General features: G+C 34.2%; 1 protein-coding gene across 1 annotated transcript in view; it reads left to right on the forward strand.

Annotated features, from left to right (window-relative positions):
• The first annotated feature begins 328 nt into the window (after nt 1–328).
• Nucleotides 329–15,373, forward strand: part of Atg9 (autophagy-related protein 9) — a 28,059-nt gene continuing 13,014 nt past the window's right edge. The window contains exons 1-12 of the mRNA XM_073075067.1: nt 329–813; nt 1,370–1,640; nt 1,788–1,908; nt 1,990–2,114; nt 2,207–2,334; nt 2,653–2,837; nt 3,985–4,163; nt 9,036–9,167; nt 9,817–9,991; nt 10,886–11,035; nt 12,636–12,705; nt 14,800–14,963. Coding sequence (XP_072931168.1) covers nt 642–813; nt 1,370–1,640; nt 1,788–1,908; nt 1,990–2,114; nt 2,207–2,334; nt 2,653–2,837; nt 3,985–4,163; nt 9,036–9,167; nt 9,817–9,991; nt 10,886–11,035; nt 12,636–12,705; nt 14,800–14,963 — 1,872 coding nt within the window. The 5' untranslated portion in view covers nt 329–641. The remainder of the gene's footprint in view (nt 814–1,369; nt 1,641–1,787; nt 1,909–1,989; nt 2,115–2,206; nt 2,335–2,652; nt 2,838–3,984; nt 4,164–9,035; nt 9,168–9,816; nt 9,992–10,885; nt 11,036–12,635; nt 12,706–14,799; nt 14,964–15,373) is intronic.

Consider the following 15,373-nt stretch of genomic DNA (forward strand, 5'->3'; position numbering starts at 1 on the left):
CAATTTTCTGCGTTGCGAATTCGCATCGCAGTTTTGTGTACGAGCCCATACACTATCATTTAAAAAATCATTCCGAGGTTTTATAAAAATCAGAAAATAAATTTAGACTATCACCAATATCTTTATTATTTTTATTAATAATGCAATGTTATTTACATTTTAAAGAAATAAACTTTCGAACATTACCACGTCCTTTAACAATATGTAGATAAGATAAAACACGTTTCGTTTCTAACACATATAGAAATGTCGCATGCGTGAATAGAAACGTATATTATTTGACAAAATATGAACCTGTCATTCTTCTAGTTTATTTTCGTCATTTGGTTTGTGATGTGAAGTGTATTCATCAATACTGTTTTATTAGACACTCGCAAAATTCTTTGTATCCTTGAGCTATATTTTTTTCAAAAGATTCTCACGTACCTCCACATGTTTTCTCAAAACAAAACAGTTGTCAAAATTAAAATTCTTTGTGTTTATATTTATTTGAAAACCTATTATTTATGACTTTTTACGTTTCTGGGACAAAGTCGACCGCGTAGACATTAGGATTCATTAGATGCCTTGTACAAATAATGTTTAGGTAGTATATAATGTTAGAGGCTAGAAGATATTAATGTTAAGAGCGACGAGAAACAATGGCTCACTTCAGCAGACGTGATATTACTTATAGCGCATTGAACAACGAACTAACTCCGCCAATGGGGAGAGCCGTGGAACCCATGAATGCTGCGCCTACGATGATCACTCTGGATCACGAACACGACGATTCCACCAATGTTATAATACACAAAGTGCCCAAAAACAAAGGTAATTAGCAAACTATATTATTAATTTCATTCCTTTGTTACTCTTACGAATAAATTACGACTTAAGATGGTCATTGGTGTAAAAGTAAATGCCACATGTTTTTATTATTATTATTACTTGTATAATTAAATTATACATATCCAGTAATAAACTAGTATTACATGATTGTTTATCAATTTGTCATTTAATTTCAGTTGTATTTTTTCCTAAGGTTTGACAAAAACCTTGTGAATTGTTTATATTTATTTTTTATTATCATATGAAATCAAGCAACTCAATTTAACATATAAAAGTACTGAATAATTGAAATATTAACTTTAAGTAAATGAATATCTGTTACCTTTTAATGGCCTTCTTTGACCTTGTATAGTTTGGACAGAAATATGATTATCAAACAGCCTTAATAACATTCAGGTATATTTATTTGATAATTTATTCATATTAAGCAATTAGTTATTGAATCAAAACAATTATGGCCCTTCAAAATTAAATGTGTTACTATAAACCATGTATAAGTGTAAATTTATCTTAGTAAATATAAATGTGGTTGTTTCAGAGGGATGGACACACATAGAAGATCTGGATTCATTTTTTACAAGAATGTACAGATATTATGTATGCGGTGGTTTCTATCCCATGATAATGTCCGACCTGTTCTACCTACTGCAATTTATATTCATTGTGTGGTTCTCAACATTCTTGGTGCACTGTGTAGACTACCCAAGGCTATTTAGGAATGATCCTAAAGCCAACAGGAGTGAGAAACTTACATTAGATGATGTAATTTTTGATACTCCAACATGTGTAGCCAGAATATCATGGCAATGGTAAGATCTGTCTCTTTGCATTTAAATGTGTGAAAGATTTTTGTCTTTTTTTAAATTTTTTATGTTGTTATATATGTTCACCTCATAATTAGTGGTGTTGTGTTTTGGTGGTACATTATTTTCACTTGTGTTTATTATTTCTTTCAGGTGGACTCTTGTTGTGTTATGTTCCATCATATGGTTAATGAGATTAGTCATATCAACATATCACTTATATTATGCTTATGACACAAAATTATTTTATAATAATGCTTTAAAAATTAAAGAGGTATGTACCTTTTATAATATAGACAATGTTACTATTAATTTCTTTTTATATTGTTAACTAAATTTATTTTACACTTTGTAGAGTGATTTAGCATGGATTAACTGGTCCACAATTCAAGAAAGAGTGAGAGAAGCGCAGCCAGAACATCACATGTGTGTTCACAAGCAAGAAATCAACGAATTAGATATTTATCATAGAATACTGAGGTTAGATAAAACTTAAAATAATTATTCTGATTTCAAATTAATTCTCAACTACAATTACCACAGTTACTTCATATCATGATGTTTTTTTGCAGATTTAATAATTACATGGTTGCAATGGTTAATAAGAACCTGCTCCCACTGCAAATACATGTGCCTTGTGTTGGAGATTTCCATTATTTATCCAGGGGTCTTAAATGGAATTTAGAGTTTCTACTATTTTGTAAGTATTTAAGTTTAAAAACACCTGCATGTTTTAACTTTTTTATATTATTTTTAGGTATTTATTTCATTGTTTCCTGAAAAACATCTATTTTATTATTTCATAGTTTTAATGAAACAAGTTACTATAACACACATTATTATAATGAGCATTACATATAACAGGTTCTTCTTGCTAACAAACAGGTTCTATCTACTTTTACCAAAACTTACTAATGCTAGAAATATATGTAACAATGGTACATCTTGTTTGAATCATACAGGTTCTAGCACCTTTCAAATGTATATTAAGAACATGTATAATTGTATTGTATTGCAGCTAGTCCATGGAGTCCGTGGGAGAATTGCTGGCAGCTCCGTGAGTGCTATAAGGATCACACAAAGCGGATGATGCTGGCTAGGCATCTGGAGAGACAGATCTTGCTGCTGGGGTTGATCAATCTGTTCCTAGCGCCCCTCATACAGGCGTGGCAGATACTATACTTCTTCTTCAATTATGCTGAGGTAGGGATTTATCGATTTTGTTACTATTTATTGTATGTGTGTTGTATGCTACCTTTAGTTGACCCAAACACATACAAAGACATCAATATCATAAAAAAATGCAAATTGAAATTATATTAAATTTAGTACATTGAGATTATATTTAAGGGATTGTTTAGATGTATGTGTATGAAGTATTTCCTTTTTTCACAAAACATTATTACTGAATTTAAATCAAGGTTTTCTGTTTTAAGACATAAAAATGCAAAACAATGCAAGTAAAAATTATAGCCTTCGTTTTTATCTTGTGGTTTCTAATATACTTTCTAAAAATAAAATATAAATAGTTTGTCCGATATGCGGTAGGTGCTAAAATGTTAAATAAAATACGATATGCTAGTTATAAAACAAAATTAGCGATCTCTAGCAACACGTGTGGTATGGTGATATATCTATATACCATGCGGATCCCAGGTTCATTCATATATGTATTCTTATGAAATCAGTTATATATTCCAAACCCTTATCACTTAGGGGTATGAAAAATAGATAGTAGTCGATTCTCAGACCTACTGAAAATGCATATAAAATTTGGTGAAATTCGGTAAAGCCGTTTCGGAGGAGTATGGTAACTAACATTGTGACACGAGAATCTTATATATAATACTTATATATAAAATTATTTTATATATGTTTTAATTTTATATATAATACTTATGTATAAACATATTTTTTTTTATATAAGATATATTTTTTGCTATTGTAAAATTGTTGTATATGCGTGTTTGATATATTTTGCTATTAGAGATGTGCCGAGTCAGGTCGACTCGAGTCAGTACTCGAGTACTTACATAAACTCGCATACTCGAGTACCAATAGTGAGTACCCGAGTACCAGTAATACTCGAATACTGACGTTACTCGTACACTACAAATACTATTTTTTTTGCTCTTCCGTATTTTTTGTGTAGTGAGTGGCGTTTTTTTTTTTTGCTATTGGACTGTATGTTGTACAAAGTACTCGAGTACTTTGTGAATACTTTGGACTCGAGTACTGACTCGATTCTTTTTTATATGAGTACTAAAGTACTCGAATACCAAAATTGACCGACTCGGCACATCATTATTTGCTATTTTAATATACGTTGACGTTGTGTACCACGTTCCAGTTGATAAAGCGTTCGCCGGCGTCGCTGGGGCTGCGCACGTGGTCGCTGTACGCGCGCGTCACGCTCCGCCACTTCAACGAGCTCGAACACGAGCTGCGCGACCGTCTGAACAGAGCGCACAAGCCCGCCACTAAATACCTAGCGAGCTTCTCGTCACCGATCACCACGGTCATCGCCAAGTACGTATCATATTTAGTTATTATGAAGGGTAGCTAGTGTTGTGCGTATTGACGCTCATCATCAACACATTACTGTTCCACTGCTGGGCACGGATCTCCTCTCAGAATGAGAAGGATTAGGCCATAATTCAACGCGCTGGCCAAGTGCGAATTGGTAGACTACACATACCTTTGAAAACTATTTTTTTTCAGATTAGATTTTACACGATGTTTTCCTTCATCGTGAGAAATTTTAAAAAAATTAGTTTTCAAAGGTAACCTTGGACCCTCTATTAAAAGACCGAGTTTCTTAACTTATCACTGCTCTCAAAACTACTCGAAATACTCAAACTGCAAAAATATGCAAGTCTCAGTACAGAATACATATTTTTGTCGTTTGGCGTGGAGTGAATGGGACCGTGGGGTTCTGACGGTCGATCTTTCAATTAGCTTCTTTTCAAGCGATTGATCGAGTGCACCAATGACCAAAGGGCTGGTGCTTACCTTGACCAAAGAATTAGCTTAGCTATTTAGCGGGGTAACGTCGCCAGTGTTTTGAGTACTCTTCCAAAGGACAACAATTTGGATGAAGGCTATTATGTTTAATTAAAGCTATCACTATTTTTATAAAGCTTTTGTATGTATATGTATATACTACTTAATTTTGTTTTGGTATTATATATTAAATATCATTTATGTATATAGGTTTCATGAAAATAAAACTTTGGTGGTTACAAATAAAATTGAAGTCGTCGTCGTCAACCCCGTACTGTCCCATTGTTGGGCACGGGTCTCCTCTCAGAATTAGGAGGAAAAGGCTATAGTCCACCGCCCTGGCCAAGTGCGTATTGGTAGACTTCTGTATTCAAAGATACCTTTTAAGATACCTTTGAGTACTTTTTTTATGATCTCTCAGGTATGCAGGTATTTTCCAGGATGTTTCCTTCACTGTTGATTTTTCCACAAAATTGAAGTGTCTGTTTGTAATTTCAAAATATTTTTATAGGGTAATTATAACTAATACACAAATTTTGTGTCTGTCTGTCTATGCTTTATAATTTTCTAAAACGCATACGGCATTAACTGGCAGTTAGCTAATGATAAGTGGTAATTTGGGTTACTTTTGTTTAAGAAGAAAATTGCCTGTCCGCGAAGATAAACCCCAAGAAAAATCCATATTTAATTATTTACACTTTAAACGCGGCTAATATCTATCTAAATATATTCACATTGCCTTGCGCTTTGTCTATTTGCGATTCAAATCTGACGCGACGTAGTTTTCCAAATTATGCGCATACTCTTACGTTGGTAGTCCGAGGCATCAATCTCTGATATACCGATAGTTTGCGAGGTCATATGTATATTGCGAATTATACGACTGTTATAACGTTGAAGGAAAATATCGTGAAAAACTTAAACGCTCGAGTTTCCTAAAAGGTACCACAAGTTAGTACAAAGTCAGCGGGATGGACTATGATCTAAATGTCTCTCAGTCGCAAGAAGGTCATGCCTAGCAGTGAGAAAATAATGGGTTGATAACGCAGATCTATATGTATGATAATTAATGACGAGCATGAAATCTATTAAAATGTTGTTACATAACATTATGGTTAAGTTGCATGGTAAGTTGGTAACTTGTAACTGCCACGGTAAAATTGGTGGCAGGATAATAATAGATTAAACTTACGCATATTTTGTTACGATTTTTTTCATATAAAATATTACAAAATACTTATGAGTGACCTTCTTCATGAATTAATAATATTATTTTCGTAAATAAATTTAATTCTATAAATGTAGTTATTTTTTTTCCTGAATTGACTGCTTTTTAATTGATGTCATTAGTGTATTACTCTTCTTTATTCGTAATGATATTTCTTTTTATAATTTTCATTGAATAAATTAATTCATTCTGGTACGAAGTTAAGTGACTTAATTAAAAACACTGTTTTATTGCATCATTTATTATATTCACAATAGCTGATGACAGCTATGTATCTTGAAAGATGAAATTTACACAAATTTCTGGTTTCTATGGTTATTATGTTTACGTTTATGCACAATTAGGTTTGTACAATAAACTTTCTCCTGAGGTATCTGTAAACGGCTAAGTAAAGAGTTTATTAAAGAGAGTCATAAAAAAGTTCTGGTGCATACAAGAGTGTTTTTTTGCCCCTTCAGACCTTGCTATTGTTCATAGACTTCTGTGGTATTTATCATAATGTATGTAAAATGGCTTGCGACCAGTTGGCTTTATTTTTTGCTTGCATGATTCACATGTTACTTAATACATTTTCATATTAACCACAAACAATATACATTTCATCTAAAGTACTATAAGTAGAAAATAGTTTATTTATATTATTGTAATTTTATTGACCATAATGATAAAATTATGTTATTTATCTTACAATAACTTAAAAATAACAGTTTCTTCATGTTTTTTTAAGATATGTTTTGATATTATATTTCGCGACATACTTAAGAACTGCAATTGCGAATATTTATGTTAAAAGTTACGAATTGCTTGCAATGCGTGCTGTGTGCTAGCTCCTCCTAATAAATAAAGTCAACGTTTTTTATTCAATATAACCATTGTATGTTGTGGGCACTGGGTGGTATTTTAACGTATACAATCTAAGTATTCTGTTCCCAAAAAATAGATATTATATTCTTAAAATATTTATGATTACACAATTACAATTTGTGTATTAAAATTTTGTAACAGTTTTAAGAAAAAAATTGATTGTTTTGGGTTGTAAAAATATTGATGAAGTTCTATATTATTTTTATATTTAGATAAAGAGTAGATCTTTATCATTAACTAATGATTGAACTACGTTTAAGTACAGATGCAAAGGAACCCTAAAGTATTTTGCATGCATGAATGTTTGCATTGCCTATTATTAAAGCGTAATCTATATACGCTTGCATGAACCGACATGATGCCTTGCATGAACAGACAAGTAAATAAGTATATTCATTTAGTAAATTATGAATGTAGTCGCCTGTCGAGACCGACCGACGCCGACTGTCGCCACTTATTGTCAGTGACGGTGGTCGGTTTGCACTGTCATTCATATAAGGTGGATTGACTCATTGTTGTTCGACTTCGGCGACACCACCTCCACACTTCTTTCTGCCTCATAACAGCAGCGTTAAGCGCACCTGTGTTCTGGTTTGAAGGGTGGTGTGGTAAGGGAGACATACTTTTCCGAGGCGTTCCAGCTCAGTCCTCAGGGGTTGCGGCCGACCTCAGTATTACAAAAATAATTTATTCGAATTTAGTTGTAATTACAATGTCTAAATTTGCATGCCTCGACAGGTGGAACTTGGCGAACTTACATACTTTTATTGTTATCTTATGTCTTACAAATACATGTTCTTGCAAATAAATATATTTGAATTTGAATATCTAATCCTATCTGGAGTTGATTACAGATGACCATCGGCGGCAGTAGACACTTACTATCACGTGGACTGCATGCTCGTCTGCTGCTCCTGTATTATAAATATATATTATAGCCTACTATCGCTTGTGTGTTGCCTTCCTTACTATGAAGACTTGATAAGTTAGATTTTTGTATGCAGTTAAGTAGGTATGTATATGTATATTAAATATAATTCTATTCAATGTGCATAGCATTGACGACAATGTCACTTGAGTAGGTTAGTATTACGTCTTTATTTTCTTTGGAACATGTTTATTTTAATGTGAAGCTCAAGCCAAGATTTATTACGCAATATTGTTCTTTTTTTGTCCACGTGTCAATATCAGTTTTGTGTTGAAAATATTCATTTGGCGTCGCTCCCGAATTATTACTGAACTTGCGAATGGCGTGGGAAGAGGGAATGTTTTGGAAGCGTAGAATAATGGTGATGACGTTGCATTTTACCTTGTGATAGAAACACCATATACGATTGCAGTCTTGCTTAGATTATTAAATTTAGTTATAAGGCGGACGGCTTCCTGATGGAAAGCCATTTTCCCCTATGGAAATTTGAGTAGAAGAGTCGTTAATGCATGAGCTTTGTTCAATTTCATATTACCGGAACACGTTCGAAGAATATGAGGAAGATCGTTCCGACTTTTTTGTACGCCTGTATGATTTATTAATGGGTTTTAATCAACTTATAATAGTGTTTGACGCAGTCAAAAAATAACAGTACATACGATATATTTTATGAAAAAAAGACGTTGAAAATATATTGAATCCGCTATTTATCAACGTTTTTCAATTCTCATCGTTCATCTATTGAACCGTAATAGGAAGATATTCGCGTTCTTTATTATATAAATAAATACAGTTTTTAATTGTGTGGCAAAAGCCGTTGTAAATAGCATGGATTTGTTACCTGCTAAAGGTCTCCATCAAGTATTTATAAATATTATATTCCTACGACATAAATATGATCTTTTTATAGTAATAAATAAGAATTCATACAGCACGCTATTTACGACAATTGCACAATGAATCGTACCATTGCGCGTAATGACGCGAATCGAAACTTATTTTATAATTGCGAATGTGTTTTTGTTTGTTGGCTACACTTTCACGTCTTATCTACGATCATTATAATTTTGTACACATGTTGTCAGGCGCCCAACAGGACACAGGATACTATTCGGCGTGTATATCATACCTTTTATATAATTATCCTCTTTAGTTCGTACGTATATGATTGTGTGTGAATTTTAAAACCCATTTTAACCCTAACCAATTATGGCAATATATGATTAGTTTAATGACGTTATACTTAGTATGGGAATAAATCTAAGGATTTTCTAAGAAGAATGAGAAAAAAACAAATTTTTAAATATCTTTTTAATTTGTAACTTTATGTTGTAATAAGTAAGATATATCATTATCGTAAGCTCTATTAACTTTGCAGGAACATAGTGTTCCTATCTGCGAGCGTATTGGGTGTGTTGGTGGCGCTTTCGGTGTACGACGAGGACGTGCTCACCGTGGAACACGTGCTCACCATCATCACCATACTGGGCTGCGTGCTCGCCGGAGCCAGGTTAGTGTTGTATATTATATGAGTTATTATTTGTTTTTTTTTTTTTAATATAGTGTCCATTTTGCTTTCATAATTATTTATTATACACATAAAATAGTAATGTGACTGACTGACTGTGCCAGAGATTAATGTATAACCAACTTCTTAAAATTAAGGCTACTTACTTTGGTAACTACTGTAATTTTGGTGAATCCTACTACCCCTAATATGTTAAAATCTGTCAAGTCGTTTGGGCTGTAGAGCAGGCCAAAGAAGGAAACAGATATACATAAATAGGCTCGAATAATATTACCCTGCATCATCATCAATCATCATCAACCCATTACTGTCCCACTGCTGGGCACGGGTCTCCTCTCAGAATGAGAAGGATTAGGCCATAGTCCACCGCGCTGGTCAAGTGCGTGTTGGTAGACTTCACATACCTTTGAAATCATTTTTTTTAAGATTTCTCAGGTATATAGGTTTCCTCACGATGTTTTCCTTCACCGTTTTAGCAAGTGATAATTAATTTGTAATACGCACATAAATTTGAAAATCCAGTGGTGCCTGGGATTTGAACCGAAGTTCAAGAGGCTGAGTTTCTTAACCACTAGGCTATCACTGCAGTTACCCTGCATAGTAGAGTAAAAAGCATGTTACAACGTTCCAGGGCCCTGATGGGTGAGGAGGAGCGTCTGGGCGGTGGTTGTACGGGGCCGGCGCGCGGCGAGGAGCTGTTCGTGCAGGTGCTCGGGCACGTGCACTACCTGCCCGCGGCGTGGCGCGGCCGAGCGCACACGCGCGACGTCGCCGCGCACTTCCAGCAGCTGTTCCAGTTCCGAGCGGTGAGACAGGACACCAGTTATATATGCAAGACCAGTTTTCGTCTAGCAATCGAAAGTTAGAGGATTATGAAGTTGATTTGTTGCAAAGACCGACAACTGAAACCAACACCATAACAGTAAATACTGGAATTTTTGCAGAAAAGGCTAAGTCATTTTAAATATTTTATTTTCTAAGTATGCTACGATATGATATGATATCCTAATTAAACGTATGTCATACATGACATTATAAGAAGAACGTATACGACATGATGCGTTGCGCGTACGATATGACATATCTCGTGCGCGACGCACACTTTTTTATTGTTAAGGTCGTTTATATCTGTCTGATAAAACAAATGAAAGAATCTGTTGATAAATAAAAGAGTTCTCTTTTAACTATTTTGTCTTAGCCTATTTATATACGCCACTTATTAAATATCAATCTATCCAATTTTTGGCTTACGAAAGATCGAAATTTAACAGAGTTTAGTAGGGTAAGTGTCAAACATAGAACTTTGGCAGGCATAACTTTGGATGGATTGATTAATAATGGCTATAACATAGATAAGGCGGATAATAGATATCTTGCCGCATTGTAATTGAAAGAAGCCATTAAATGCCATAAACGGCTGACAAATCTGTCAGACATTTAATGACTGTTATGGTGTAATTTAATCGGAACAATGCCGACATGTGCAGTTAAGTGGTGTAAAAACAGGAAATCGAAGAAAAAGTGCGGAGAAATATCGTTTCATTCGTAAATTATCTAAAATTATTTCTTTTTTATATTTTTCAAACACAAAAACAGATGACAGTGTCAATTTAAATTGTCAAAACTGTTTACATTTTCTTGTTAGGAGTGAGAAATCTTTACTAATGTATGGACGATAATGAGTTATAATTTGATTGCAGGTGTACATCCTGTTCGAGTTGCTGAGCCCGTTGCTGTGTCCGCTGGTGCTGTTGGTGTCGCTGCGGCCGCGCGCGCTCGACATCGTTGACTTCTACCGCAACTTCACCGTCAGCGTGCTCGGCATCGGCGACGTGTGCTCCTTCGCTCAGGTCACTTCATCATCATCATCATCAACCCATTAACGTCCCACTGCTGGGCACGTGTCTCCTCTCATAATGAGAAGGATCAGGCCATAGTCCACCGCGCTGGCTAAGTGCGTATTGGTAGACTTCACATACCTTTGAGATTTTTTTTTCTATCTCTCAGGTATGCAGGTTTCTTCACGATGTTTTCCTTCACCGTTTAGCAAGTGATAATTAATTTTTAATACGCACATAACTTTTAAAAATCAGAGTTGCGTGCCTGGGATTTGAACCTCGGGCCCCTCGATCGAGAGGCCGAGTTTCTTAACCACTAGGCTATCACTGGTACTCAGGTCACTTGCTACCATACATATAGAATGTCAAAGATACAAAATGCCAAACGCATTTATTAATTAACATCCAATATTAAGATAATGAGCCTGACTTGGCAACATAGCTTTTGTGTTCAAATCATTACACAAATTAATAAAATACTAAATTTTTATACTACTATATTATTTATTCATATTATAAAAGAAGTATTACGAAATATAAATAAATACGATAACTTCTTTGTATAAAACATTTTTGCTCCATTCTGGCCAATTTATTATTCTTATCCACTTTTCACGTACCTCACTTGGCTGACTTGGTATCCTTGAAAATATATAGGTGATACAAATTTTATTCGAGTTATAATAACTGGCTATTTGACATAAAAATCAGAATATGTAAATTCCGTTACAATCCGTCAACCAAGTTTATTTCCTGTTTACGCATAGGAAACAAACATCATCGCATTTATACTATTTTTGTGATGCATGAAACGATCTTTATTATTCGACATAATGTTGATGTTACATTATATCGAAACATTATCGATATAATATAACATCAACATTTTGTCAAGCCCGAACGTAAATAAATAAATACTATATTTTGGTAATTTTACATCTAGCTATGAAATATATGTATTTATAGCAAGATAAATGAATAGGAAATTGTAAAAACTATGTATGATACCAAATAATATGAAATTCGACGAAATATTTCTTAAAACCCTGGGATAGAAAAATCGTATTTACCTGTGAAACGTATACTTCTGTGAATTATTTTTCCTTGTAACAGTACAATTGGCAATAGAGCAAGACACCATTGTAACAAAAAGTCATTAATATATTAATAGTAGTATTACTTTCGGTAAAATCCTAAAACGTCTCGTAATCGGGGCAGTTTAGGGCCGCTTATTCAGAGAGAAATTGACATACCATGACTTTTCGTGGCATCTCTTTTTCTCTAGCAGATTGTCTATATGGGTTGACATATTGTCTTTCTCTTGCTTTGTTGGTCTGTAGCGCAGCGAAAAAATTCTAAGTCTATGCTTGCTACTATGGTTTGTTACACTTGCCACGTGACGTTTAGGTGGTATAGCGGCGGTGGAGTAACTTGCGTTCAATGACCGAGTTCAATTTCGTGAAAAATAGATAAAATTCACATATAAAAAAAAAGTTGTTTTAGTCTGTACCTGTGAAATCAAATAACAAATACTTAGCACATTTAGAATTTAGATATTTTAATATGCCATACTAATAAATGATGATAAATAAAAAATATTTCATAATTACAGTTAGACATCCGACGTCACGGGCATCCGGATTGGCAAGCGAACGGGAAATATAGTGAAAAGCTTAAAGGAGGTGAGACATCATTGTAATAATATTTACTAATACTACAGCATTAGCTAAACAGAATCATTATGCACTTCGGAAATTATTATTAATAACACTGTACCTAATAATGTAATTTCTTGTTTTTAACCCAGCGTTGTGCTTACATACGCAGGATGAACATAACTGGTAAAGCTGTTTAATACATTGCAGTATATACAGATGGTGTCGTTGATAGTTGTCTCATTCCCTCTTATTGGCATGGAACATAGTTATGTCTTATAACATTGTATCTGCATTGGTAATCATTATGTTGATATAACACCCCTGTTGTTCTTATCAGAATAGTAAACAGTAGTATCATCTATAGATGTTTTAACTGTCAAATTATTGAATGTGATTCCTAGTATTATACGTTATGTGTAATAAATTACTCTATTGTTGTGTGCGTCTTAACTTAAAAACCTGAACGCAGTATATCTTATTCTGATGTTATCAATGTTTATTTTTGTATATCTTACATATGTATACCTTATGTACTTGGTAGTCTATGGCGAGGCTTTAAAACATGGGTAGTTATGGCGGTTGCCAACAGAAGAGAAAACTTTTAAAACTATGAAATAACAATGTTTTTGCATTTATCGGAATTTCGATACATTTGAGCAATATACTTATAAAGAATAATCTTTTTTATAAATTATTTTTTTTTTACTGACATAATTAAAAATCTTATTATATTATTCAATTTGTCTATAAAAAAGAAACGTGAACGCTATTTTTCCTTGTAACTAATGAGTCATCGATGAAATATAAATTTATGAAATTTTGCCACATAATATGGGACCATGGAATGGGAGCAAAAGAGAACCATATATACTTATTACGATATGTCGTTCTCTTTCGTTTCATTTTCATTACACGATATTACTTCCTTAAAAGTTTGTTCCCAATTCTATTCAAGGCTAAAAAATCTTAACTTGAATATCGTTTCTTGAATTATCTTTCATAATCATTCTTAACCTTCGTCCACTTGTTACCGAGTCGGTGTTCGGAGTTCGGAGGGTTTCAAATGAAATGAATGAAATATATTTATTTTGTATAGCTGTATACCTACAAACTTTTACAATCCTACAAAGTAAAATTCATTCGTACATCCAAACACTAAATTGTTTTTAATATTTTTCAAACCCGACAATAGATGATTGTGACAATTTCAATTGTGTAATCTGGTTACATTTTGTTGTTGGGAGTGATTAATATTTAGTAATCTTTAACTATAATTATGTAATTTAATAAATGTATTTGTAATCATATACAGTGAAACCTGGTTAAGTGAGACATCAAGGGACCTGCAATGTCGTTTCACTTATAGAGGTATTCCACTTACCCAGTGTCTCAGTTTTCCTTGCCCTTCGGAACATTGTGATTCAATTTTATGTTTACTCTGAATTATTCTACAAAGAGTAGATTTTGGCACATTAAATTCGGCACAAACTTCTTCGCGTGTCTTCCCACTTTCATAAACGGATATTAACTTCAGTTTTTCACGTAATGATAACGATTGTAGCTTTCGTTTTGACATTTTTCAAATAAACATCTGTATGATAGTAAAGCGAAACTAAAACTGAAGGTAATTGAAGCTCAAAATTTGTACTTACGTACTTGGAATTACGTGTGGAATTTGTGGGTAGAATAAGAATGAGTAAACAAACAATGTTACTCAGTTACAGAGGTTTATGCGTATAAAATTTACTCGCTATCTCAGTTATAGAGGTAACTATGATGATAAATCGAAAGAACAAATCCCAGATATAGAGGTTTACCTCGTCCCACTAACAGAGGTAATTCAGTGCCAAAGTGTTGGGACCTCAGCATGAGTTCCAGTTATGGAGGTTTCTCACTTATCCAGGTCCCACTTAACCAAGTTTCACTGTATATTTATTATAGTTGTAAAAGAAAATTGTATTAGTTCAGTAAGCAGAATATACTTCCCCAATTTGTCCAGAGGTGTGCGTAAATGGCTACGTCACAGTTTTTACCTATAGCAGTCGTTTACGAACAATTACTATTTGTGAATTAATGTTTTATGTTCAATAAAAATCTTTGAAAAAAAAATGTGTGCAGGTAACACGCAGTACAACCAAGGCGAGGGGGGCAAGACGGAGCTCTCTCTCGTGGCGTTCTCGTGCCGGCACCCCGGCTGGCAGCCCGCGGAGCCCGCGCAGCGACACTTCCTGCGCTCGCTGCGACAGAGCGTGCACCACGCGTTCCCGAACAACAACGTGCCTGTTAGTCCCATTTTAGTTACCTACACAAATATAGGCTTATTAGCCACCGCTGTAAGTCTGTCAGACACAGGCTTAAGTAATAGGATTAGTGGCCTCCGCGTCTGTCCGTCTGTTTGTCTGTCTGTCACAGGGTTCTCTCACTTGAACCGTAATAAACAAATTTGGGATTTTTGCTGTATATGTATGTGGCCACTACAAAAATAAATAATAATAATATCTTAAAAATAACCATGGGTCACCGTACAAAAAATCGCTGTTTTTCAGCGTTTACGTTTGTCTTCATCTATAGAAACATGTCACAATGATTATGATAACAAATATAGTAAGAAACCCTGCGGGTGAGAGTTTGACTCGCGCTTGGCCAATTATTAGGACTCCGCAGTTCATACTTCAAACCCAATGGGTGCATA

Source organism: Epargyreus clarus, unplaced genomic scaffold, assembly GCF_041222505.1.
Source record: "Epargyreus clarus isolate Ecla_fem2 unplaced genomic scaffold, WU_Ecla_fem_2.2 ptg000007l, whole genome shotgun sequence".
Classification (NCBI taxonomy): Eukaryota; Metazoa; Arthropoda; class Insecta; order Lepidoptera; family Hesperiidae; genus Epargyreus; species Epargyreus clarus.